The sequence below is a fragment of the Theropithecus gelada genome, chromosome 14 (genome assembly GCF_003255815.1).
Source record: "Theropithecus gelada isolate Dixy chromosome 14, Tgel_1.0, whole genome shotgun sequence".
In the NCBI taxonomy this organism is placed as follows: domain Eukaryota; kingdom Metazoa; phylum Chordata; class Mammalia; order Primates; family Cercopithecidae; genus Theropithecus; species Theropithecus gelada.
The window spans coordinates 117,653,952-117,681,529 of NC_037682.1; the positions used below are offsets into that span (position 1 = coordinate 117,653,952).

The window sequence follows — 27,578 nt, forward strand, 5'->3', positions numbered from 1 at the left end:
GCATGGACTCCTCTCCAACTAGGAAATGAGAAATAGAATTTTGGTCGGCTCCTTTGTCCTGTTCTAAGAAATCTCCCAAGGACTACACCATGTTTATTTTCATTTCCCTGGCTCCTTTCCATTCTGGAAACTTAAAATCGGCTTCATGGCCTCTTGCTTTATATAATTTGTTCAAAAAGGCTTCGTCAGAAACGGATTTGATGTGACATTTTTGCTCTTACTGTGAAAGTACTTCCTATTCCATGAAAGTAGAAGAGGTGGTGGAAATAACCCTGGCCTTGGCAGACTGATCTTGAACCTGAGAATTAGAGACTGGGCTCCCATCCAGTGACTCTGAGCCAGTAATGAAGTTTAAAGCTATTGGAAGACTGGATGCTGGCTTTGGTAGAGGTGGGGGTGATTTGATACACAGAATAGCTTTGTTTCCCAGAGCGTTGTGGTCTTTCAGGTCATTTGAGGACTTAGGGTGGAGGAAGCCAGTCTTGCCTTCCTCATGGAGCTATGCTTGTTCTTGCCTGGCCTGCCCCAGAGCGCATGGCCTTTACCATCAGCCACTTCCAGCCACATTCTACGATGAGTGTGGCCTGGAGTTTTCACTGTACGGTGGAAACATCTCATGGCGGAAATCATGTGTGTTTAAATCTCATGTTTGTCACTCGTTAGCGCTTGACCCTGGGCAAGTTTTTTGACTTCTTTAAGCCTCAACCCACATTTGTAAAACGGTGATACTTTGTAGAGTTGTGAGGATTAAATAAGATTACAAATGTAGAGCACTCGTTTTATTTAATGTGAAATCACCTACAGGGGAATTCGGGGATTCCCACTGCCTTTGTTTCTTGGCACCTCCCTTCACCAGCTTTTCTGCACCCCCACTCCTTTGTGAGAAGTAGATAGTGCTGGAGACAGCTGAGGGATGCACCCAGCTCAATCCGGGCTTCTCAGTGCCCCAGAGTCCTCCACATCCCCCTCATTTTTTCCCTCTCTGCTCTTGTCTCTCACAAAGATCATCCTTGTGACCTCCTATCCCTTGGGCTATTCTTCGCTGCATTGGGCCTTGGAGAGTGCTCAGAGGGTTGGGCATCCGGCAGCCTAGTGTTTGCACTTGCCCTGGAGCGCTCTGCTCAATCCACATTCTTACCCTGGGTGTGCTGAGGGACAGGAAGAAGGGCTCATTTTATAGAACACATTTCTTCCCCATTCTGCTGGTTTATAACTTTGGCTCCCAGGAAAGAATGGAAGGATGGACACCTCCACCCTATTAGTGCACTCTCGCGCTCTCTCTCTCTGTCTCTCTCTCTCTCTCCTTCTCTGTGTGCTTGTGTGTATAGCAGGAGCAAGGGGCAGGGTCAGCTGTGTTGAGGACTAGGAGGTAGATGGTCTACCCATATCCAAGGTGGGAAGACCAGGAGAAATAAGAGAAGTAAATGGACAGGTCCTCTAAAGTCATCTTTTCCTTATTCCAGCACACCAAGGCATTGTGCATATGGTCTTGGATCTTTGTTCTCTGTTAGCCAAGGGAAAACATATATGGAAAGAAAGAAAGAACGCTTGCTGAGATTAACCTAGAGGGGGCAGGGGCCAGCATCCTGATGTCTATGCTAGGCCAGCATGGTACCAGCAGCAGAATGTGGGCTGTGGACGTGCACTTAACATTTCTGATCAGTTTTTACTCCCTCAGGCTTGGGGGCTGCAAAGGAAGCTAGCCAGGTTTCTGGGACATTTTGAAGCACTTGGAAATATGATTGAAACAGAAAATTCCTCTGAGTGGAGGAGCTATGTAGGCTGTGTATAGAATCTGTGGATTGGGACCATCCAAGGAATCAGTGTCTGGAAAGCAGCATAAGCTGGTGTGGTGAAGGTTCCCATGATGGGTAAGGACTACCAGGGAAGGTTGGAGAAGAAAGGTTTAAAACTGACGAGGAACCTCCAACCCACCTTAGGGACAATTTGGGTTCTTTAAAGTTCCATTTGGATCCCAGTCCCTCAACGAGCACTCGAACTTGCCCCTGTTTATCCATCCCATCTGCCATGACCACATCAAGGCTCTTCTTAGAACATTATTTGAGTTGTATATTAAAGTGTTAGGGTGCCTGGTGGTCTAGACTCTTTCTAGGGGGTCTTGTTCTCTGAACCTTTAGAGGAGGAAATTTTCCCTGCTGAATATTGCTGAGAGGAAAGGTCCGGAATGGCCTGGCCAGTGTCTAGTGTGACCACTCTGCCTCTGAGCTATATTTGACTGAGTCAGGTGGTTGGTGAGTCCCACGCATCCTCTGGATTGGGTCTACCCGCAAAGGAGAGGAGTCAGCCTGTAGATTTTATTGCCACCACAACCAGAGCTGTCAACTGCCTTCAATGTCTAGGAAGATTGAATCAAAGGAGGGCAGAGAACCTTGGGTTCCCAACACATTCTGTGAGCTCTTGGGTTCTTCCTGTGGTGCTTTGTAGGAACAAAAGAACAGAACAAACATGTTGGAATACTGTCCCTAACATTTATTCTCAGGTGGTGACTGGGAGGGGTGAGGTGTAGATATACTTCCTCTCTTCTCGTGGAGCCTTACTGAAGACAGGATCGTCGTTCTTGTGTTTATCAGCTGAGAAGGGCAGTCTCGCCATCTTAAAGACCTGCCCTCCAGCCCCTTCAAATGCCACACCTCGCAGGAAGCACTGTCTCCACAACTGTTCAGAGAACCCTGACCAGAGAAGCTCCCGCACTTCTCATGTTAACTCCGATTGTGCTGAGGGGGAGGGGAGGAGTACACAAAGCAGGAGGTGGGTGGGGAGGCTGGGGCCACACAGCCCAGGAGGGGCACGCCGGGCCAGGTGCTCCGTAAGCACAGGCTCCCTCCTCCCTCCCTCCCCCCAGTGCACCAGGCTCTGGTGGGGCCGGTCCCACCGCAGAGTTCAGAGGCATCAAGTCCAAGGACAGAACTGCAAGAGTATGGACACGAAACACCAAACAAATTGGGGGTGGGCTCCCGGCCATCCTGGTGAGAGGGAGGCTCCTTTAGCCAAGGCCATTTCTGGCTTCTCAGCCTCCAGGGTATGGGCTATGAGCAGCCGTGGGGAGCCAGGGTTTCTGGGGCGGCTCAGTGCTGGGAAGACCTCATCCCCTTCTCCCCAGGGCTGTATGGGAGCACAGGCACAGGGGCAGGGAGGGCTTGTGGTCAGCGAGGGGTAGAGCCCACGGAGAGTCCAGAGAGTGGACCGCAGTTTCGTGAAAGCAAAGTTCTAGCTGCCACTTGTGCCTGTGGGCAGAGCAGGTGGTAGAGGGGCCTCCAGGAAAGGGCCGGGGACATGGTGTCCAGCACTGAGCACAGCGCACTCGGCCGCGGCCTCTGTCTGTCTCCCTACCCTCCCACCTCTGGCACACCGCACCTGGGGACCCAGATTTGTGCTTGATCAGAGCTTCGAAGGAAGGCGGTAGCGGAGGTGGCTGGGAGGCTGTCCTGGAGGTGGCCAGTTCTGGGGTCCTCTGCAAAGTACCCCTCGTCCCTGGACAACCGGAACCTGCCCTGCCCTCTTCCCTGGCCCATCCCACCCGCGGTGTGTGATCCTTAGACGTGAGTCTGCATCCGCCGCTGCAGGGGTCGACTGGGGTCAGAGTTCTGGGACGAGGACTGGGAGTGGTGGGAGGAGGAGGCAGAAGCCTTGCTGGCCTTGTCGAACTGCACGTAGCCGTCCTGCTTGCCGCTGCTGCTGACGCTGCTGTCACACTGCGTGTCCAGGAAGGAGCTGCTGTCGCTGAGGGAGCCTCTCTGGAACTCCCGCTCACAAAGCTCGATGGACGAGCTGCCCATCCCCAGCACGAACCGCTGCCCGTAGTCGTAGAGGCGGCCCTGGCCGCTCAGGGTGCTGTAGATGTTGGTGAAGGACATGCCTGTGGGCACACGCTGCTTGCCCGCAGGACGCAGGTCGGGCTGGCAGCTGGAGAGGGAGATGGTTGGGGTTGAGTGGTGCTCTTTGAAGGTGTTGACGCTGTAGTAGCCATTGGTGGGGTCCTGGGTGGGCGAGAGAAAGAGGAGCATCACCTGGTGGAGCCTCCACTGAACGTGGCTGGGGTTTCCAGGCTGAGCCCGTCCTCTTATGCGGAGACGGAAGAGGGAAAACAGGAGGAAGGGAGTGACCTGGTAGGGAGCAAACTCGGGGGTGAACAGCTGCGGGGAGGGTGCAGGGGCAGAAGGACACTGAACAGGAGATGGCAGAAGGGGAACTGCGGACCCCAGGAGGGGAGGGCCGGCAGGGGTGAGGGCTGAGGGCCAACGGAGGGAAGCAGAGGCTCTTGACTGGGTTTATGTCAGGGTGATGCAAGGTCATTTGAAAGTCAGACTTTTTAATTGTTTTTATCCAGAACATGGATGCTTCATTTTGAATCTACATGTGAGGAGGCTGTGGAAGAGAACTGGGGAGTCTCAGCATTAGCTCTCTCAGCCTCCTCAGCGTTGGGGTGGGGAGAGCAGGTGCCTTAGGCAGGGACGGGTACCTGCCACCAAGCTGGCCTCTGGCCTTCTCTTCTCGACTTGCTGTCATTTGTTGTATAGATTTGGGGTTTGGGCCATCAGAGCTTAAGACCAGATTCCACGGCTGTGTCTTATAAGCTGGGGCCCTTCTTACCTTCAGGTTCTGAAACTCTTTCTCCTCTTCTTTGAGCACCTCCAGCTGTTTCAGGACTGAGTCTTGCTGGAATTCACCCCGGTCCATCTGCAACCCAAAAAAGGCTGCTCAGTGGATCGGAGGTGGCTACACCTCCACTTCCCCCAGGGAAAAGATGAGATCAGAAACTCAAAAGATTGCCCTATATAAGCCCCACAACCCCTCACTGCCTGGACCATGTGGAAGACTCAGGATGAGTTCCTGGACCCCCATCCTAGGAGACAGGGAAGCAGTTGAGGGGGATGGGTAGGTCGGTGAGGTGAGGGGCAGTTAGGGGAGGCGAGGGGCAGGTATCTGAGGCCACACTTTCCTCGCTTGGGCGAGGGCATCACCAGAGATCCACATGCCTGATTCAATTCCATTCACTGAACGTTTGTTGTAAAATGCCGGCCAGGTGTTCTGCTAAGGATCAGGGATTCACAGATTAACGTACATTAAGATACAGCTCTGCTCATCAGGGAGATGGACTTGTAGATAAATAATTTCAGAATATCAACCACTGGGCACGGCCAGGCTCCTTAGGGCAGTTTCTTATCCAGCGTGCAGGCCTAGTGCAGGCCTTAAGGAGTCACAAGGAATAACCATCTGTGAGATGCTGGCGACATGGGCCACACCTGTTATTCTAATGAAAAGTTATCTTCCTTAGAGATGCCAAACAGCCTGAGGGCAAGGATCACTTCCTGCTTGTCTCTGGGTACCCCCACACCTGGTTCAGTGCTTTGCATGTTGTGGTCACTGACCTTGCATGCTTTTGGGATGGAATCTCTTAATTATTTGATTTGCCAATGCCTAGCACAGTGCCTGATACACAATAGAGCTGCTTCAAATGGTATGTATATGTTGAAGGAATAGGCAAAGTGGCTTAGCTCTAAATTACTAAAAATTAACGTAATTATTAGACATAAGATGAAAACGCATACTCCACACACAGTGGGCGTATGAATTAATCTGAATAACCACAGTGATGCTTAACCTGTGACACACGAGAGGCTTGCCATGTGTCTCTCTGCTAGTTGCACGGTATAGGTAGTAGGTTCCCTCCTACTCTCTGGGCCGGGATGTTTCTTCTCTCTTGCAACTTGCTTTCCTCGTTTCTTTTTGGAGCCCCGTGGAATGAGCCAAGGTGCTGCCACCCTGCTGCCTCCTCACTAAGGAGACCACGTGGTTCATTTTTCCAGTAAATGCTCTGGCACTGTCTGGATTGGAGACCTTCTTTCCCATCAGATTCAATTGCTAAGTCTGCCTCTCCTTGCAGATGGGTTTGTCTTGGGGCCAGGAGGTGAAAGAAATGGGAGAATGACGATCTCCTCAAGGGGTGGCTTAGCCCAGAGCCCACAGCAAGTCCCCTCTGCTCCCGCCTGACGCTAAGTGGCCCACACTCTTGCCTGTGGGTTTGGACTAAGGGATGTGGAGACAGTCTAAGGCAAACAGAATGTCCCAGTGGGAGAGAATTCAAGGTCCCATTTGGGTTGAAGGACACACCTGATTAAACTTAAGTATAGAGACATCATCCCTTCTGAGGTCTAGGCTGTGGTTTCCTCCCTCGTAAAATTAAACACTCCACTGTGTCAGGCCCTGTGTTAGGCCCCAGGGGAAACAGATGAGCGTAGACTCAAACATGACCTTTGCCCTCGAGGAACTCTGGGATAACTGGGGAAGCTAACATGGAACTGGGGGAATGCACTATAAAGGAGGCACATACAAAGTGTTTTGGGAGAGCAGAAGGTGCACAGCTCTGCCAGGGGCGGGGAGGACAAGCCCGGAACATCTTGGAGTTGATTGTTATAGGAGAATGTGAAATTCAACAGACAAAATTAGCAGGCAGAGGGAACAGCCGGTGCACAGGCCTTTGAAGTCTAAAAGACTCGAAGGCCAGGAATCAAGCTCTTTGGCATGTCTGGAAGGCCAGATGCACTTGGCCGGAAAATGGAGCTGGAGAGGTTGGTGGCTGCCTGGCACTGAGGAGCCCTGATGACACACCAGGAAGTTGGACTTTGTCCAGCAGATGTGGGGAGCCACCGAGGAATTTTAAGTGGGCAAGTAACAGGACCAGATTTGCATTTTAGAAAGACTCCTTTCTCAAGGCTCTCGAGGGTGGATTGAGAAAAGAGACAAAAGACTAGAAGGCTGAGACCAACTGGGAGGCTGCTGTAATCATCCAGGGGAGGACGGATGAGGCCGGAAGTAAAGAAGTGATGGTGGAGGACAGGTGGGGCACACATTTGAGACACTTTTTGAAGTGGAATTGACAGGACCTGAAAATCAATTGGAGAGAGAAAGTGTAGCCAAGGGAACAGTCAGTTTGACTCAGTAAACGTCTGTGAGCGTCTACCAGCGTCTGTGTAAGGCTCCGAAGACCCCGGGATTAACACAGCAGCAGCTGCTCACCCTCTAGCAACATAAATAGCTAATATTTGTTGAGCACTTATTGTGTTCCATTGGCTTCAAGCCCTTCTGAGTTTTGCCCACTTCACCCTCACCACAGCCCTGTATACTGTGGCTTTCAGACCCATTTCATGGATGAGGACACTGAGGCACCAAAAAGCCCATCTACTTTATCCCTTGCTTCGCCACCTCCACTCCAACATGTTACAACCAAGGCAACTAGAAACTTCTAGCATGGTTGTCTAGGTTTCTGCTTGGACAACTGGGTAGATGATGGCCCATAAATGGGGATTCGGAAGAGGAGGAGCAGGCTTAATGTGGCTGGAGAAGTGATGAGTTCACTTGCAATCCAGTCCCCAAGGAGGAACCTGTGTTTAGTGCAGACTTCGTTTTGGTGGGGTGTGGCGGATGAGGGAGAGGACTTGTATTGAATATCTATAATAGCTATGTGTGTGTGTGCAGTGGGTTGGGGGGGGATTATATGTTATATAACAACATATTGTGGCAATTTATGCATATGTCTTTTCTCCTTACGGAAGAGCCAGGCTCTCTGAAGGCTGGACTGCAACTTTTTCGTTGTTATTGTTTTGAGATGGAGTCTTGCTCTCACCCAGGCTGGGGTGCAATGGCCTGAGCTCAACTCACTGCAACCTCCACCTCCCGGGTTCAAGCAATTCTCCTGCCTCACTTTCCCTAGTAGCTGGGATTACAGGCGCCTGCCACCACGCCCAGTTAATTTTTGTATTTTTAGTAGAGATGCAGTTTCACAATGTTGGCCAGGCTGGTCTTGAACTCCTAACCTCAAATGATCCTCCCAACTCGGTCTCCCAAAGTGTTGGGATTACAGGCGTGAGCCACTGCACCTGGCCTGCACTGCATCTTAGATGCCTTTGAGTCTCCCAGAACACAAGCACAGTATAGCAGGCACACAATCACATTTGTTGGCTGACAGTGTGTGCCTCACCTATTGTGGGGTGGGCGGGGGGCATCTTGACCGCTGCTTTGCTTTTTGGAAGCATCTAGGTCATTGAGAAGTCTCTAGTCCCAGGACCTTCTGGGAATGGGGTCACGGGATGGGATGGGGCGTAATCGCATTCTTACCATTAGCTGCTTGATGGTGGAGTGCTCCTCAGCCTCCCGACCAGAGGCTGGTTCCTTGTGGACAATTTCCACTCGGATATCATTTTTGGCTGACACAACACCTTTGAGATCTGGAGATAAAATAGTAAAGTGTAGATGATAGATTTGGTTCTTTCTTTTGAGATGTCAAGCTCCCTTGCAGTCCCCTGCCTCTGCTCTGCCACCCTCTGCATTTCCCCTTCAGCCCCTGAACTCAGCAGCTTCACTGACCCGCCACCAACAGAACCTCCATATGGAGATGCTGTGGGCATTTGGGCCCCAGAGGAGGCTGACCCCATGGGCGGCCTGGCTCCTGTCACATGCCCCTCAGCCATGCACCCTTGGCTTGAAAGATTGTCTTCAGCCACTTGTCCAACTTACTGAGCTAGGTCCTTTCCATCCTACTGAATTCTCACTTCTTTCTAGAAGTCTTCTCTGACTTACTCTACCAGGCAGACTCTGATCCCTCCATTCATAGAACCACAAATCTCAGTGTTGGAAAGGACCTTAAATTGCCCATGGCCAACCCCCATCTAAAGAGAAACACCCCTGAGGTGCTGGGCAGCTTCTCTGTGGACGCCTCCATGATGGAAGCTTTACTGCCACTTCTGCAGGAGGCAGCCTGTTTCTAGTTGGAGAACTCTGTTAGAACATTCTTGGCTGGACGCGGTGGCTCACGCCTGTAATCCCAGCACTTTGGGAGGCCAAGGTGGGCAGATCATGAGGTCAGGAGTTTGACACCAGCCTGACCAACATGGTGAAACCCTGTCTCTATTAAAAATCCAAAAATGAGCTGGGCGTGGTGGTGGGTGCCTGTAATGCCAGCTACTGGGGAGGCTGAGCACGAGAATCACTTGAATGAACCCGGGAGGCGGGGGTTGCAGTAAACTGAGATTGTGCCACTGTGCTCCAGCCTGGGCAACAGGGCAAGACTCCGTCTCAAAAGAGGAAAAAAAAAAAAGAGGAAATTCTTGAGGAGCTGGTGCTGTGGCTCATGCCTGTAATCCCAGCACTTTGGGAGGCTGAGGCAGGCAGACCACTTGAGGCCAGGAGTTCGAGACCAGCCTGGGCAACATGGTGAAACCCTGTCTCTGCAAAAAATTTAAAAAATAGCCAGGCATGGTGGCACACGCCTGTAATCCCAGTGACTCAGGAGGCTCAGGCACGAGATTCGCTTGAATCTGGGAGGCGGAGGTTGCAGTGAGCTGAGATCATGTCACTGCACTCCAGCATGGCCAAAAGAGAGAGACTCTCTATAAAAAAAATCATATATATACATATATGCATATATATGTGTGTATATATATGTGTATGTGTATATATTTATATGCTGCCCTATAATTTCCACTGAGACGGTGGTGATGGAGGTCCTGAGACCACATTATTGCTGGGGTGGTCATGACAGCCAAGGCTGCTTAGCTCGGCGTGCAGAAAACACAAGGGGAACAGCTTTCTTCAGACATGTGCAGGCTGCTGAGTGGAGGAGGAGACCATTCCGGTGATTGATTTTGTGCATTACACTCATACAATATTAGTGCCAGATGGGGTCATCAGGGTCATATCCTCATTATAAATGATTCAGCCAAGGCCTGGAATCGCTGTGGCTGGCCCAGGGTCATGTGGCAGAAAAGGTGGGACTGGAACACTGTGTCTCCATTGTCTTCACCTGTTCTCTGCCATCCAATCTCTCATGCATATCTCCTGGGTGCATGCAATTCTTCAAGCATGCACAAACACTAGAATTTTATTGGTAATCACTGAAGACCTTTAAAAGTTTGCTCAAAGCAATTCCTTTATTGCTTCCCCACCCACTCCCCCACAGCTATGTGAGTGACCCGATTTTTCTGGTGAGACTAGCAGCTCTTTAGTTTATTTTTGTTTTGTTGTATAGATGGGGTCTTCCTAGACTAACAGCTCTTGTAGAGCAAGGATCAAACCACAAACCACTTTTCCCCCTATCTTTCTGTACAGTTCCTGATCGAAAGAGCTATGTGTTCAATCCAAAATGCTGGCTGCCCTGCAGATGAAGCTCAGTCTAGTCCAGGTCAACCTCAGCCTACTGCCCACTCTGCCAGACGCCATGTTGCCCAGGCTCACATACACCGATACATCAGACCCACTCCCTGCCCAGGAGCTCACAGCACTGTTAGGACCCCTGTTCATTGCACTCCTGCTTACTTGCTCTCCGGGGCAGCCTAAGCCTGGCCTTTTTCTCTGTCCCCCTCCCTGAGATCCCGGATCTCCCTCCCGTACTTCTCTGGGAACGGGCACAGCAGAAGGCCACGATGGTTGCCATAAGGACGAGGAAGGCCACACCAGCTCCTACGGCCACCCCAATGATGACGGCCATCGGCACAGACTCTGTGGGAGAGAAGCGGGCACAGCTGACAAGGGATGGGGAATGGCCTACTGTCCCCCCAAGATCTCACCCCGTTCCTGTGGGTGCAGCCCCTGCCACATGGGACCCTCCTGGGAAATGCCTCAGTCGGGCCTGGGCAGGCACAGGCCGAGTCCAACCGGGGTCAGCTCTAGCTGGGACTGCAAAGACCAGGGTGGAGGACACGGGGGCTTGGTGGGTGGAGGAGAGGGCGGGGGAACTGGGGCAAAGGGCAGAGGAAGGAGAGCGAGGCAGGCAGACACGGAGAAGGGAGGGCCAGGGAACAGGAGGACCGGAGATGAAGGGTGAGGCTGGCACGATGGAGCTCTCTCTGGCATTAAACAGGAATGCTCTATCACACTTTGGCCAGTGAGTCATAGGCCCTGGCTTTTTTTTGAAAAACGACTATGGTCACTGCCCTTGTTTGTTCAGTATGTTCTCTCCTTCCCTTCCCTTTCTCGGGTGAATACAGAGGACATTGGCTCTTAGCATTTCCAGGTCTAAGCAGCTTCCCCGCAGGTCTGCTGGGCATCGGTTGTGGCCCTCAGGTGTCCAAGTCTCAGGGGCCAGGGAGCAGGGTTACAGCTTCTCCACTGCAACCTCTTTAAGGAGAGAGGCCCCTTTCGCTCCATCTCCAGGTCTGCAGCTTCTCCCTGGAGGCCTCCCCTCTGAGCATCCTTGCACCCCTCCCGGCAAGAGAGGCAGGCAAGGCCTCACCCCTGCTGAGTCTCTGCCGCCTGTCTCCTGCCCAAGCCGAGTGGGGGTAGGGATAGGGAGGGTAAGGATGGAGTTGGGGGTGATCTTTCAGACAGCTCTGGCCCTTCTACGGCTGCAAGTGGGGCCTGAGCACACGATCTGGGGCCATGAGGAGTCCATCAGGAATAGAACTAGAGAATGCTGGGGCAGGGAGAGCTTGGGGCTCTCACTGAGGTCCAGAGAAGTCAAGTGATTTGGCCAAGGACACACAGGAGCTGCACAGCCAGGGTCAATCTAGGTCTCCTGTCACTGCCCTCGCCCCTCCACTCACCCCACTCCCACCCTGTCCAGCTCCACCCACAGAGTGACATGTGAGATCCTCTACATCTCATATGCTCGGTACCGCCCAGGCTGCCGCTGCTCCGAGTCCTGGCTCCATCCCTTCTTCTGAGCAACGGACTTTGCCTTTCTTATATCTGTAGAGTGGGGATAATGCTACCGCCCCTCTGAGAGTTGTTATGGGCTTGAGCTGGGTGAGTGTGGGCAGAGGCCTTGGAGCAGAGTCTGGCACCCAGCCCTGTTTGGTGTTTGCTGTTGTTGTTACCTGGGAAGGGGTCACCAGCAGTTCACAGTCCTTTATTTTTGGGACGAAGTCTGGCTGTGACGCCCAGGCTGGAGTGCAGTGGCATGATCTCAGCTCACTGCAACCTCTGCCTCCTGGTTCAAGTGATTCTCCTGACTCAGCCTCTTGAATAGCTGGGATGACAGGCGCCCACCACCATGCCTGGCTAATTTTTGTATTTTTAGTAGAGATGGGGTTTCACCATATTGGCCAGGCTGGTCTCAAACTCCTGACCTCAGGTGATCCGCCCGCCTCAACCTCCAAAAGTGCTGAGATTACAGGCGTGAGCCACTGCGCCTGATCAGCAGTTCACAGTCTTAAAGGCCAGGAAAGCTCCTTTTAAAGACTGAGCCCCTCCCCAGCCTACCCTGCGTTCGTCAGTGTGGGTGACTGGGGACAACTAGGTATCCATTCTGGGTTACAACCCAACAAGCCTTTTGTTGTCTTTTTCTTTAAAGAGAGGAGAAAGACCTCAAACCCTGGCCTCTGAAGATGCTGGTGGGAGGAGGCATCGAAGGGTGGCGGTAGGGGGGCAGCCATTTGCCCTCCGGCCAGAGGAAGCTGACGCCCCTGGCTGGCAGTGTTGTTAGTTAAGCTGGCGCATCCCTTTGCCACCCCAGGACTTGCACACGAAGCCATTCGTTACCTACCGATTAGTGGCCAGGACAACTGCGGGGGTGACGGGGAGGGGACCAAGAGGAAGAGGTAGACACTTGGGGGTTGAAACGCGAGGTGCCCAAGTTGGTTCAAGAGTCAGACTGAGAAAAGGGGCTGGGACTCAGCTGGGCTTGCCTTGCCCAATAGATGACAGTGTCTCTAGGTTTCAGTTCCATGAGGAAAGGGAAACGGCTTTGGCAGCTCATGGACTCTCTGCTTTGGAATTGGATGGATTTGGGTTGGTTTCTCCTCAGATTCCTGGTAAGTTTCCTTGGAAAAACACAGGGCTTGTCTCAGCAGAACTCAGAGCCAAAGTATGCCCATGGAAGGCTCCTTAACACCTCTGGGCCTCAGTGCCTTGTCTGCAGCGTGGAGAGCTGGGCAGCGGCATTGAAGGTGCCTTCCGATCCTGGGATCCCCAGCCCGTGTTTCCACATGCTGCTGACGGCTGGAGGCGGGGCGCCCTCTTAGCGGGACAATGGTCCCTGGGCAGGTGGGCAGGGGGAGAGCAGGGGGTCCTGTGGGGGTGAGCGCCCCAGGGTGGCATCCCTTTCCAGTCCCCAGCCTGCCTGTGTGTGTTTCTTCCTTGCCTGGCTTCCTCAGGTTTGGCCTAGGGTGATGTGCAGGCCCCTCCTCTCTGCACAGAACCTTCCCTGCATGGCCCCTGGAGAGGGACTGGAGGGAGGGGCTGTCCCCGCTCAGCCTCCCCTCCATCCAAGGAGGTTGCCAGGCACCAGGAGTCAGCCACCGAGGGGAGAGGGTGTTAGGGAGCTCTGGATGAGTGTCAGCAGACACAGGAGACACGGAGACAGGAGACACCACCCTCAGCATTAGCACGGACCTGGGGAGAATGCAGCGGGAGGCTGGCAGCTTTCTGGGTTGCCCCAGCGTGGGCTGCAGGGGCCTTTGTGAGCAACCTGTGCCCTGGGTTGGTGCTCTGATAGGGGCATGTCTGCCAGCAGGGGCAGAGGTAGGGGCACGAGGATCCCACGTAGAGCTTGAGGAGGTAACACGGGCCAGGGGCCAGTGTGGCAGGAGGGCTAGGGTGGAGGACCACTCAAGTCTTCAGCATGGCCACAGAGCCTGGCTTGCTGGTCCTGATTCTCTTTTCTGTTTTTCTGCTTGGGGGTGGGGTTGAGAGCAACTCCACCCAGGGGCATGATGACTGCTTTGCTGTGTGTGCCTGGGGAGGGAGGCGCTGCCCTGCAGCCTCAGCCTGGGGTGAGATGACACTTCCACGGGGACTGCAGGAGTAGGGAGGGGTGGCAAACAGCAAGCATGGATGCACAAGCCACAGCAGGGGCTGGGGCCCCCGGTGTCCTGGGAAGCAGTGGCCAAGCTGGTGATGATGTGGAGAAGTAGGAAGGGTCGGAGAGAGCCTGGAAGCAGAAGGCAGTCAGGACAGGGACCAGCTGACCCCAGAGGCCAGGAGTCAGGGCTCCCGAAGAGAAAGGATGGAAGGAATGGAGCAGGGAAGAGTGAGAGTCAGTGTCCCAGAGCGGAAGGAGTTGTGGGTTCCAGCGGCAGGCAGGAGACAGGTCTCTGGGGTCCCTAGGCCCAAGATGGCTGGGACCCCCCGCCCCGCTGCTCTGACTACACTAAACCCTCAGGACGGGGGAGGGCAGAGACATTATTGGCCAGCACAGGCCTCCCTACCCCCTGCTGGTTTCCCTCCCCAGCTAGCCAAGAAGTCCCTTCCCCCACCCCCTGCCCAGGGCCATTCTCATCATCTCCTTCCGTACCTGCTTCCAGCCCGGCTCCCGACTTCATTTCTGAACCTGTTTGGAAATAAAGCAAGCGTCTACAGCCAGGGCCTGGCTGGCCAGGGTGGGGTGGGACTGGGGATTAGCTGCTTGAGGGGGGCTGGGTGAGGGGTTCCTTTCCCAGTCATGTCTCTGGGACCCCCAGCAGATCCAGACTAGCCCAGTTGAACTTGGAGTTCATTCAGACTGACTTAGAGACTGGAGAGGCTAGGGACCAGAGAGAGAAATCATGTCTCGGAGGGGTCTGGGAAGGTTGGGGTGAGAACACTTGGGGGAGGGCATGGGGGTGGGGGCACCAAGGAGAAGACATGGAGGGTAGGCAACAGGGGACCAGGAAGGTTTGGGATGATGTGTGGATGATATTATGCAAATTATGTGCAAAGCATTATGCAAAGCAGCATCTATTAGGGAAGAGGTGTTGGGAGATACTGTGTGATTTGACCCATAGGTGTGGTCCACTGAGGCCTGGGGACCCTACTGAGACCACCCACTTGGCCTAGAATCTCTTGCTGGGCCTGACAGCCTGCGAATGGGCCTTTACCTAAGAGGGTGTCAGAGACTGCCAGGACTGAGGCCTCCTGGGCGCCCGAGGCCCATCCAAAGGCCCAGGCCCAGCTGAGCACGAATCCCTGGTCCACCATGGCTTAGCCCCTGCTGGCAAAAGGGCAAGATTGACCACCCCTCTCAGAACCCAGCTTGCTGCTGGCTGTGGTGGAGCTTCCGGAGCCACCCCTCCGGGCCCCTCCAAGGCTCCCCATCCTGCTGTCTGTGCCTGAGAGCTCTGAGCAGACCCCGGAGATCTGAGCATCTTTGACCAGGGGCTGGTACGTCAGCGCATGGGGGCTAGTGGGGTGAACCTTCTTCCTCCTCCTTCTCACCCACCCGGCTGCTTTGCCCAGTGCTGCCTTTGGGGCACAGGGGTCCCTGTGCCTCCTAGGTCTGCAGGTGGTGTGAGCCCAGCCCCCGACCCTAGGGATCTGGACAAACAAGCCCGACCCCTTAGCTTTGGAGTGGGTGCCCTCTGTGGGACTTCTGTCTGAGTAACTGGATGGGCTTGTCATCTTCACTGTGGCTGGGCCAGGTTCCCAGCACACCCATGCCAGTATATCCACGCTCCACCCAGGTGTGACACCTCCCAAAGGGCACTTTGGTGTCAGACCAGGGCCCACGGTGGAGGGCAGGGCACAGAAGCCAGGGCCTCTGGAGGCTGCTGGGCAGCTTGTCATTGCCACCCGCCTGCTCATTGCTGTGGCCACCTCCTACTGAAGTATCGCCCTCAAGGGCTGCCACTCTGAGCTGTGTGCTTCCCTTTCTTGGTTCCTGGTGGAGGCTAGTGGCCCTTGCTTCAGCGAGAGCCTGGCTCAGGAGGCTTCTGGCTGGCTAGGCTGTGTGGTCGGCCAGGAGGAGCACTGTGGCTTGTCCTTGGGCCCCGGCCAACCTTGCAGCCACCTGGGCCCTGCCCTAGGCGAGGAGAGGGCCCCTCTGGTTCCATCGTTCATCGTTCCCTCACGGCCCTGGCAGCTCTCACCTTGCTCCTTGAGCCGGATGATCTCAGTGTCGGAGCCGAAGCTGTTCCAGGCCGTGCAGTTGTAGATGGTCTGGAAGTCGGCCCGCACGATGTTACTGATGGTCAGGGTGGAGATGACGCCCTCCTCGGTGCTGATGGTCTCCACCGTGTAGCGCCCCGATGTCCCCGACTCCAGAACGTTCTCCTTCCAGGACCAGGCCTGTCCGGGGGCGCAGAATCAGGAGCAGACTCCACCAGAGGGGCCCAGGACACACCCACACCAGAGTCACAGTGCCACTGCCCTGCTCATGTTCATGCTCACTGCCACACACTAACACATGTACACTCGGGTATGTATGCAGGCGCACACGCCACACACCACAAATATGCACACATGCAGGTGCACACACAACACACATCACCACACATGTGCATGCACAACATCCCACACAGCACAAACATGCATGTACACATGTGCACACACAACACACAAACACATGTCAATGCACAGCACCGCACACATGGTCAACACATTTATATACATACCACACACCACAAACGTGCACCCACTATAACACACACAACATACACATACCACCAATGTGTATACACACAGGTTTGTGCACACGCACCACAAACATGCATACGCAAGTACATGTACAACACACATAAACATGCATCACAGCATATGCACACACCAAATCACACACATCACATCGCACACATGCCTGCATACATGTGCACATGCCACAACATGCATACACACACCACAATACATGCACATCACACTTCACACTAAAAACATGATACAGACATGTACATACATATGGCAGACATGATACCACATCTACACGCAATGCACAGACACTCCCCCAAATACATGTACACATGCACACACACAAGATGCACACACTATATGCCACATACAATACAAGCATGCTTACACGCATGTATGTACCACAACACACACTGCAACACATGTACGCATTCGCCATATGCCATCATGTGTACATACAGGTACACACACTATGACATACACACACACCATGTGCTCACACACACAAGTACACACACCACCGACAGATATACATGTTCACATATGCTATGACACACATACATGACAACACACCCACACCACACATGTACACAATCCACAAGCACAAGCACACACACATACTCCGGGGCATCCTCAGAGGGTCTTTCCATCCCAGAAGGGGGCCTGGGGAGCATCCTTCAGGGCAAAGTGGGCACCCTGCTGGCCTGCGCCCTGTGCCTCCACACAAGTGTCCCCTGGGACTGCGGCTGCCTGGGCGGGTGTGAGTTAGGACAGCAGCCCCATGAATGCGTCTACCTGTGTGACATTGTATGTCTGTGTGAGAAATGTGTCTACAGAGCTGTGTCTGCGATCACCTTTGTCTACCTTAGTTTACAGGGCTGCTGGTTAACAGTTTTCAGAGCCAGCCACATACACTGTCTGTACCTCATCGTGTAAGCGCCTCGCACACCCTGGTTCAGGGCTGATGAGAGGGACTGAGTTTCTCAAACTCGGTGCTGTTGTCATGCTGGACTGACCCATTCCTGGCTGTGGGGCTGTCCCAGGCACTGCAGGATGTCAGCAGCACCCTGACCCCTACACACCCGGTGCCAGGAGTATCCTCCAAGTAATGACAACCAAAGTGTCCCCAGGCACTGCCAAATGTCCCCTGGGGCCAGCGAGAACCGCTGGCCTAGAATCAGATATTTCTGGAGAGAAGGTGTGAAAATGTCCAAGAGTGAATGGAATATTTGACAATGAGCTTGTGTTACATTTATAATTAAAAACATTAAAGAGTAAAATGAATGACGAGGCATAGGTATTAGTTTTATTTGTGAATTCTTGCAATTTTTTTGTGAATCTTTCAGAAAGCGAATGAACTGAATGCTTGAGAAAGTGTGTAGCGGCAATAATACTCTAATAATATCTTAGTTTACAGGATGACAGTTTCAACTGGTGCAGCCTGGGTGTCAGCCCCCGCATGCACGGATTAGGAGTGACCTCAGCTGCTCCATGTCTGGGCCAACCCCACCCTCCCTGCACTGCCGCCTTGTGAAAAGGTACAGCTGCCCTGCCCACTCCACCCCTGGGCAGTCTTCTAGCAGGATTTTGCCAGACACTGGGAATTACTACAAATAATAGTTTTCCCCCAGTAGTGCTATAAAATGCTCACTTTTCTTTGTTTTCATGCCTGAGATCCCTCCAGTTTCAGATGGATTTGGGTACAAGGCTCTGACCCTGGATCACTAAAAATACAAAAAAACTAGCCAGGTGTGGTGGCAGGTGCCTGTAATCCCAGTTACTGGAGGTCGAGGCAGGAGAATTGCTTGAACCCAGGAGGCAGAGGTCGCAGTGAGCCAAGATTGCGCCATTGCACCCAGCCTGGGTGATAGAGCAAGACTCTGTCTCAAAAAAGAAAGAAAGAAAGAAAGAAAAAGACTCTGCCCTCACCTTAAACTTTGTTGTAGAGACAGGGTCTCACTATGTTGCCCAGGCTCATCTCAAACTCCTGGGCTCAATCTTCCCACCTCAGCCTTCCAAAGTGCTGGGATTACAGACATGAGGCTCCGTACTCAGCAAGACCCTCCCTTTAAAAAAATGCAAATACTGGCTGGGCACAGTGGCTCATGCCTGTAACCCCAGCACTTTGGGAGGCTGGGGTAGGAGGATCAATTGAGCCCAGGAGTTTGAGACCAGGCTGATCAACATGGTAAGACCCCGTCTCTACTGAAAATACAAAAATTAGCCGGGCATGGTGGCAGATGCCTGTAATCCCAGCTACTCAGAAGGCTGAGGCACGAGAATTGCCTGAATCCAGGAGGTGGAGGTTGCAGTGAGCCGAGATTGTGCCACTGCATTCTAGCCTGGGTGACAGAGCGAGACTCTATCTCAAAAAAAAAAAAAAAAAGGCAAGCAAATACCTGGTAGGAGGTGCTGAGGGTGGACTCCTCAGTTGCCTTAGCTGCATTGCAGGGATAAGTTCTTTGAAGAAGAGAGGGAGACTGGAATGGTCACTTTAGAGGGGATGATTGATAGGTAACAGGGCAGGCTACCATGGACAGTAAAGGCCGTGGAGACCTGGCAAGGAGGACTCAGGGAGGCACAGAAAGGAGTTGCTAACTATTAACTGCACTCTAAGATTTTGCTAAATACTGGCCTGGAGCCCAGGATAGGGAAGAAGTCATTTGTCTTTTCTCTCCACTACCCTCGTGTGCCCCTCTGCCCTTAGGATGCGGAATTTGGTCAGCACCGTTCATGTCAGAGCTCAGCAGAACGGCAGATGAATCCTGGGAGAGCACTGCCTATTCTGAGAAAGGCCTGCAATTTTGTCTTCGCGACGCTTTTCCAAGACAGCCAAGGCAGGTATAATTTTCCTCAGCAAGGAAAAGGAGCCTCGGAGGTGTGCATTGCCACCCAGCTATTGGCAAAAGTGACCGTCTGGCTGCTGGCCCGGCCCCCGCCCGCCCCTGGAGCACTCACGATGCGGTCCGGCGGCGGTGTGCTCCGGATGAAGCACTTGATCTGGCCCTTCTCACCGTGGAGGGCGTGCTGGGTCTGGGTGCTGGAGATGATGGGGGGTCCTGTTGAGAGACAGCGTCCCATTAGGCACCTGGGAAGGGCACGTCCCTGCTGGCGCCCTCTTGGGTGGGTTCAGAAGTGTATTCATTAATCCAAGCATTCAGCAAACATTTGCAGAAGGCCTGTATGTGCAAGGTAAAGTGCAAGGTAGGGACTCAGAGATAAATTAGGCATTCAGTCATAAACCTCTCAAGGGATCATGAGTGAATGCTTCTAAGTCAGAATCCCCAGAAGATATAAATAACTGTAATAAAAGGTGGTGAGTCTTAGTACTACAGGAGCGGTGCAGATAAAGTGCTAACCGACTTCAGAGGAGAGAGAATAATTCTATCTGTCGGACGGGGAAAGCTTTAGGGAGGAGGTAGTAAGCCTGGAAAGGAGGTGGGAAGGTGTCTGGATGAAGGAAGACTCCCCCCGCCTCAGCCAGCTGCACCCCTGCAAGCCATTCCTTAGACATCCAGTAGAGGGCGCCCTTGCCTAACAAACGGGAGGTCCTCGGCCAGCCGGGCCAACGGGAAGAAATGGTTGATGTCCCCCTCCTAAGGGCGGGAATCACCCTGGACGGGTGGAATGCATACGCTGTGAGGCCATGGCTCCCAAACGGACCCCAGTGTTATATCACAGAGTGTGGCACATGTTCATGGGTGTCAGGTTCTGAGAGCACCTGTCTCATTCACCACATTGCACAGCCAAGAGAGTCTGCCTGGTGGAGGGGAGCCTGTTCCCCAGCACCCCCTGTCCAGTTCCTCCTGTTACCTAACCCAAGTCTTTCCCGTGTGACGCCTGCCTGGCCGTGAAAGCCAAAAGGAGCCGCTAGTTTAGCTTCGCTCTGCTGGCTTCCTGGCTGGGCTGGGTGTTTGAAGGATGGGTGTAGGGACGGAAACGGTCATGCTCCCTTTTCAGTCGCTGGGGTAACAGTTGGGACTTAGGTGGTAGATACCAGAGGAAAGAGAGCTGGGAGCAACGCATCTGGAGAACAGGCAGAATTATGCTGGAAACAAAACAAAAATTGCTGCAAACATAATTGCTGTTTATTAGCCACCTTAATTAAAGCAGATTTGCATTTCTATGAGTAGCTCCCAGCCAAGGGAGAAAAGGTACTGGAGACACTCCGGTGACTTCTGTTGAGTCTGAGAAGACAAAGGGCTTGGGGCAGCGTGAGGTGGGCGTGGGGAACCCTCCATGGCTTTAAGAATGGGCTGAGCGCTGCCCTCCTTCCTACAAATCCTTTAGCTCCAACAGGTCTAGGACCCAAAGAGATGAGGAGATTGATGTTTTCGGAGCCGGATGGTGCTTTGTTTTGCTGCTGGACTAAAAGGTGACGATACGATAAAACCTTTTCTGGTCAGGCGCGGTGGCTCACGCCTATAATCCCAGCACTTTGGGAGGCTGAGGCGGGCGGATCACAAGGTCAGGAGTTCGAGACCAGCCTGGCCAATATGGTGAAACTCCGTCTGTACTAAAAATACAAAAATTAGTCGGACGTGGTGGCAGGAGTCTGTAGTCCCAGCTACTTGGGAGGCTGAGGCAGGAGAATTGCTTGAACCTGGGAGGCAGAGGTTGCAGTGAGTCAAGACCGCCCCACTACACTCCAGCCTGGGCGACAGAGCAAGACTCTGTCACAAAAAAAACCAAAAAAAAAAAAAAAAAAACCAACAAAAACCCAACACACACACACACACACACACACACACACACACACACACACACAACCTTTTCCTTGTGCTTCCCAGGAGCTAGGAATTCCCTGAGGGGTTTTCAGGATTCTAAAAGGCATCATCAAATGCATCTGCTTCTTAAAAGAAAACAAAAACCAGGATAAAGGGAAACAGGGTGAGGGTTAGTAAGATTTCTCTCCCCTTCCTGCAGATACCTGATTTGAGCCAAATCGGTTGAGGTCTGTGCCAATTTCTTTCCCAAAGGATTGCTGCGCTGGCCAGCAGTTGTCAAAAACCTGATCTCATTTGAATGCTTTCATAGCACCAGCTCCCTCCAGCCCATGCCCAGGTCCCATCCACTGGGTTTCACCCTCCCTCTGCCTGCTCTGCAGAAACAGGGACAGACAGTTCACTCCCAGGAGGGTCTGGCGGGCTCCTCTCCAGGGCCACTGAACTCATCCCCCTGCCTCCAGGTGTGTGAGGCCACCCTAGTCCAGCAGAAATAAATGAGCAGCTTCTTTGCTTCCCTCCAATCCCTCCAGCTTTTCTCTGCCTGGAAGCCTCGGGGAGCTTGTGCTGGCAGGGGTGGAGGCAGAGGAGGGGAGAGAAAGAGACCTGGAGAGTGCAGATTCAACCTTGGTCAGCACCAGGAACTGGGTTTCAGTGTCCTCCCCATCCAAGAGAAATGTCCCTCCAGGCCTGTGTTCCCCAGGGGGCATTCTGTCCTCAAGAAATCTCTTTATATCTCCCTTGGAAATGCCTGAACATCTAAAGTGACGGCAGATGTCAGCTCCTCCTTTATCCACCTGCTTTTTGCCAGAAACACCAATGCTCATTTAATGCTCCAGGCTTGGGGGCCCTGGAGTGTGTGAATGAGCGTGAGGGTTCTGGGCTGGTTGGTCATGGGGCCAGCAGAGCAGAGCCGGCTGCAGGCATGGACAGCCTGACTTCCGAGTGCCCTGGCTGGTGCGGGCTGTGTGGAGGCCGCTGGTTTCACTGGGGCCTGGAGCTCTGAGCCGAGTGTCAGACACCTGCGCTGAAAGGAAAAGGCTGCAGCCTGTGTTGCCATGGATATACGGAGGCGCGATCAGATGCTGTTATTTTTAGCCCTGCAGTGCCAATTTATTGGTGGCGTCCTGGGGACACGCAGGAAAGGCAGGAGGGCTCTGAGTCAGGGCTCTGCCAGGACAGGTGGCTGGGAACGTGCTGGGGTCTGGGTAGACTCAGCCTCCCTCTGGGGCTGCCACGGCTCTGGGGTAGGGGGAGAGGAATGGAAATGCCGGGGGATGTGGGGGGAGCTAGTGAATGGGGACAGCAGAGAGGGCTGAGGAGACACCAAGCTGATTTTGGTTTTCTAGCGAAGAGAATTGATGAGGCCACCAGCAGGTGAAAACCCCAGAGCTTTGGGGTTTTCATCTGAGGCAGGCTATGGTGGGAACAGGGGCCTCCCAAAGGGCGGCGGGCATGACAGAGGTTTGGGGGGAGCCTTCGGAAATGGCAGAGGAGTCGAACTGGCAGCTTTGTTTTTTGCCTGTGGCCAAAGCACCTGATGGGGCAGGGATGTCCGCATTTGCGTCCTGGTGCCACAGCCTTCTTGGGTCTGGCCTGAGCCAGGTCCCAGCTTCTCCATGACTGTCTACACCCCATCATCCAGGCCTGGTCTGACACCCTTGTCCCTACACATTTCATGTAATAGTCATTCATCTACTAACTCCCACCGTGAAAAGACTCCCCTGCTGTAATTATTTGTATTATATATAATAAGACATGCTTCCTGCCCTCGAGGGGGCCCCTGAACATGTGGCCTCGTGGAGATGGTGACAGGGCTCCCTGGCTGGGTGGCTCACACGTAACGGAAAGAGGCTGGTCAGGAGGTGCAGAGATGCTCTCTTAAATTCCCATGGGGCCAGGAGAGGTGGCTCCTGCCTATAATCCCAGCACTTTGGGACGGCGAGGCAGGCGGCTCACTTGAGGTTAGGAGTTGGAGACCAGCCTGGCCAACGATGGTGAAACCCTGTCTCTACTAAAAATACAAAAATTAGCTGGGCATAGTGGCACATGCCTGTAGTCCCAGCTACTCAGGAGGGTGAGGTTGCAGTGAGCTGAGATCGTGCCACTGCATTCCAGTCTGGACAACAGAGCGAGACTCCATCTCAAAAAAAAAAAAAAAAATTATCATGGGCCAAGGCCATGGTGAGTGGATGAAATACACTGGCCACCTAGTGACCTCTGATGCTTTTTTCCCTGGCCAGGATAAAATTCATCACCCACCAGTCTTAGGGCTGAGACCCCTTTGAAGGTAACGAACAAAAAGAGAGGTGACCAGAAAACTATCCAGGCCCTTCCTCCCTTGGCCTGGGTCTGACAGGGAATCCAGGAGGTGGACCTAATTGCTATCTACCCACACTTGGAGGTGACAGCAAGGCCCAGAGCCAGTGACAGCTCCTTTGGGGCAATGCCAAGATGCCTGAGGTCCTTCTTCCCTCCCTCAGGCCTGGCTCACCCCAGTGAGGGTCTTACCATTGACAGTGAGGGTCACCTCTCTCTCCCCGGCTCCCACACGGGGCACCACAGCCCGGCACACGTACTTGCCCGCGTCCTCCTGGCGCACGGATTTGAGGGTCAGGGTCTTCTCATTGCTCAGGACCTAGGAGAATTGGCAGGCTCAGACACCAAGAGCAGGCGGAGGGGCGCGCTCCGTCTCTGGGAACAGGGCAGCTGAGAGGCTGGCCTGGGGTAACTGACGCAGTCTCCGGCATCTCCGTAGGAAGCAAGGTGGGGAGGAAAGAGGCCAAAAATGTCCTGGCACAGACAATGCCTATGGGCTGTACAGAGGAGACTCCACCAGCAGAGAGGCCGCCCCGGGTGGCTGAGGATGTTGCATCCCAGGTGCAGCCCTGTGGGCTGGGGGCACGCGGGGGTACATGTGCCGGAGGAGGGGGTGCCTGCCTGGGGACTTCCAGGCTTCCTCCTACAGGAACCTCCCTGTACCTGTGGTGGCTTCTTCTCTCCCAGGCTAGCCATGGGTGACCTGATCCTACAGCTGAACTTCTTTGAGAGCCCCTGGACCTGTTTTCAGAGTCATTTTCAGGATCCCTTTGGGATATAGCTTGGAGTGATGAAAACAGGCTCTGGCGTGAGCTTGGTCTGTGTTCGAATCCTGGCTCCAGCAGTGAACACCTGTGTCTGTCTGGTCAGTTGCTTATCTTCTCAGATGCTCACGTTCTGTCTATGTGTGGGGCCTGGCAGGATAGTGCAGTATCTGCTACGTAACAGGCCACACAAAGGTTGGTTTCCTTCTGGTCCCCCTGCTTCCCCACCCGAGGCTCTGCCCGCTTCTTCTTATGTGAGGACACCTGGCAGCCTCTCATGCACTGAAGAATACGTAAGTCTTAAAAGAGGAACACAAAGGCCGGGCATGGTGGCTCATGCCTGTAATCCCAGCACTTTGGGAGGCCGAGGTGGGCGGATCACTTGAGGTTGGGAGTTTGAGACCAGTGTGACCAACATGGAGAAACCCTGTCTCTACTAAAAATACAAAATTAGCTGGGCATGGTCACCCGCGCCTGTAGTCCCAGCCACTTGGGAGACTGAGGCAGGAGAATCTCTTGAACTCGGGAGGCGGAGGTTGCGGTGAGCCAAGATCACCCCATTGCACTCCAGCCTGGGCAGCAAGAGCAAAACTCCACCTCAAAAAAAAAAAAAAAAAGGAACACAAGAAAGTGAAGCCCAGGTTCAAGGCTAAAGGGTGGCTTTATTTGGGGGAAGTTACAAAATTTCTTTCTTTTCTCTCTCTCTCTCTTTTCTTTTTTAAGGTCTTGCTCTGTTGTCCAGGCTGGACTTAAACTCTTGAGCTCATGTGATCCTCCCACCTCAGCCTCCTGAGTACCTGGGACTACAGGTGTGTACCACTGTGCCCGCTTGAAAAGCCTTTCTAGCGCCTTCCCTCCCAGCACGTTGGTGACCACCAACCTTTCTTATAAGGTTTAGGACAGGGCAAGACTGCAATGGCTGAATGTGCTCAGGGTGGGACAGGCACATAAGGGTGCCTGGGTTCCCCCTTCTCTTTCTGGGGTCTTTCTCCCTGTGGCTTACACTGGAGGCTGACTCCCCCAGTCTAATAGTGAGAGAGGCCTGAGCAGCAGTTCCTTCTTGCCCCACTGTCCCCCACCCCCTGCCAGGGCTGCCCGAAGTCTGAGCTGCAGACTTACCACTCCAGAGCCCCGCTTCATCCAGACGATGGTCAGGGATGGGTTACCGGTCCAGGCGCAGCTGAAGACGGCATCAGAGCCCAGATCCACGAGCAAGGATTGCGGTTCTGTGGTCATCCGGGGCCCAACTGCAATGCGGGAACGAAGGAGACAGGTTTGGGTGGCTGGGGAGCTCTGGGATCCTCCTTGCTGCTGCCTCCTTTCCCCCCCCAGACCTTGACTGGGGGAAGGGAGGCAGCAGGGTACTTGTGCCACCTCAGTCGCTTCCATTTTAGTCCTCTGCCCGGGCGGGGTCTGGGGTCTGGGACTGGGACTCAGGAAGTAGGGAGGAGACCCCTGTCCCTGAGGCTTCGCCTCTCTTGGACCCACGGAGGTGGTCGGCAGCGTGGGGCCTGGGAAGAAGGTGCTGGGGACCAGGTTCTGCCTGGATTTATCCCCAGGGCTCTCATCCCCTTTCCTCTGTCTGGATCCCAAATGGTGCCAGAAAGTTGGGGAAGCCCTTCCATCCCAGCGGCAGGCATGGGCCCTCCTCCTGTCCTGGAGGTCTGGGCCCTTGGGATCTTCATGCCTCTGCCTTCAAGCTGGCTCCCATCTCCTCCAGCCTCAGCTTTCATGACCTGGAATCGAGTGACCGGTGCACCTCTGGGGTGGGATGGGGGCTCTGAGATGCAGGGTGATGGAGGCAGGGCTCTTGTGATCCACTCCTCCTCCCCCAGCGTTTCCCACCCAGTGCTCTCAGGCCACCCTCCTATTCCAGCTATTCCGGTCTCTGTGTCAGCCCCACTGCAGCAGAGCAGCCCTGGGTTCCACTTCCCACCCCTCTCCTAAGCATTAAAGAGCTGAATGCAGGCTCCTCTCCACCTTGTCCAGCATGTCTGGAGCTTCCTGTAGACCCAGCTTGGTCTACACAGTGGGGGCTGTGGGGGGATTCCAGGCCCAGGGTCCAGCCTTGGCCAGGCAGGTCTCAGAGTGCTCCTTCCAGGGAGCAGACAGAGCCTGAAGCCTGGTGCCAGGAGACTGGGATTTGTCCCCTGATGTAAAAAGGGAGTAACAGCACTTTCTTCGGAGGCTTCAGGGGAGAGGGGAAGGGTCAGATTTTTTAAAGTTTGTAAAAGCGAGTTTAAAACTGTAAGGGGCAGTGTATGAGCTAATGATGCTTGTTTTGAACACATCCAGCCAGTTAGTCCATGGCAATGCGCTACCTTGCTGTGGGTCCCTGCCAGCCTCCAGTGGAAAGGAGGGGATGGGCCAGGCGCGGTGGCTCACGCCTGTAACCGCAGCACTTTGAGAGGCCGAGGTGGGTAGATCACAAGGTCAGGTCAGGAGATCTAGACCATCCTGGCCAACATGGTGAAACTGTCTCTGCTAAAAATAAGACCATCCTGGCCAACATGGCGAAACTGTCTCTACTAAAAATACAAAAATTATCTAGGTGTGGTGGCAAGTGCCTGTAGTCCCAGCTACTCGGGAGGCTGAGGCGGGAGAATCTCTTGAACCAGGGAGTCAGAGGTTGCAGTGAGCAGAGATCTTGCCACTGCACTCCAGCCTGGCAGCAGAGTGAGACTCTGTTTCAAAAAAAAAAAAAAAAAAAGAAAGAAAGAAAAAGAGAGTATATCCATGAGTCCCCTCAGTGGAAGGCAGTGGAATGTGTGGATGGGCAATGGATTTGGTCATTGCCCAGGTTCAGTTCTCATTTGGCCACTTACTGTGTGACCTCAGACCTCCATCTCCTCATTTAGATGATGGGAATAATAATATCTACCCATGATGGCCTGCATGCTTGTGCCCCCTGTCAACCCCGCAATTGAGCTCATGTGATCCTCCCACCTCAGCCTCCTGAGTAGCTGGGACTACAGGTGTGTACCACTGTGCCCGCTTGAAAAGCCTTTCTAGTGCCTTCCCTCCCAGCACGTTGGTGACCACCTACTTTTCTTATAAGGTTTAGGACAGGGCAAGACTGCAATGGCTGAATGTGCTCAGGGTGGGACAGGCACATGAGGGTGCCTGGGTTCCCCCTTCTCTTTCTGGGGTCTTTCTCCCTGTGGGAGAAAGTTGAAATCCTCGCCCCTGTGGGATGGTAGTAGGAGGAGGAGCTTTGCGGGGAGCAGGGGGATTAGATCATGAGAGTGGAGCCCTCATGATGAGATTAATGCCCTTCAATAAAGGCCCCAAGAGCTTGCTTTTCTCTTTCTCTGCCATGGGATGCCACAGCAAGAAGGCAGCTGCCTGCAAGCCAGGAAGAGAGTCCCCACCAGAACCCACCATGATGGCACCCTGATTTCAGCCATTTAAGTCACCGAGTCTATGGTAACATGTCATA

General features: G+C 53.7%; 1 protein-coding gene across 2 annotated transcripts in view; it reads right to left on the bottom strand.

Annotated features, from left to right (window-relative positions):
• Positions 1 to 2,469: 2,469 nt before the first annotated feature.
• The window catches only part of KIRREL3 (kirre like nephrin family adhesion molecule 3), a 575,536-nt gene continuing 550,427 nt past the window's right edge, over positions 2,470 to 27,578 (bottom strand). The window contains exons 9-17 of one of the 2 annotated variants that reach the window (XM_025356121.1): positions 25,259 to 25,386; positions 23,568 to 23,694; positions 19,291 to 19,391; positions 15,798 to 15,996; positions 14,249 to 14,284; positions 10,408 to 10,515; positions 8,137 to 8,246; positions 4,612 to 4,698; positions 2,479 to 3,998 (exon numbers count right to left, since the gene is read on the bottom strand). In XM_025356121.1, coding sequence (XP_025211906.1) covers positions 3,555 to 3,998; positions 4,612 to 4,698; positions 8,137 to 8,246; positions 10,408 to 10,515; positions 14,249 to 14,284; positions 15,798 to 15,996; positions 19,291 to 19,391; positions 23,568 to 23,694; positions 25,259 to 25,386 — 1,340 coding nt within the window. In that variant the 3' untranslated portion in view covers positions 2,479 to 3,554. Of the gene's footprint in view, positions 3,999 to 4,611; positions 4,699 to 8,136; positions 8,247 to 10,407; positions 10,516 to 14,248; positions 14,285 to 15,797; positions 15,997 to 19,290; positions 19,392 to 23,567; positions 23,695 to 25,258; positions 25,387 to 27,578 lie in introns of both variants that reach the window. The other variant, XM_025356122.1, reaches the window with a different exon arrangement.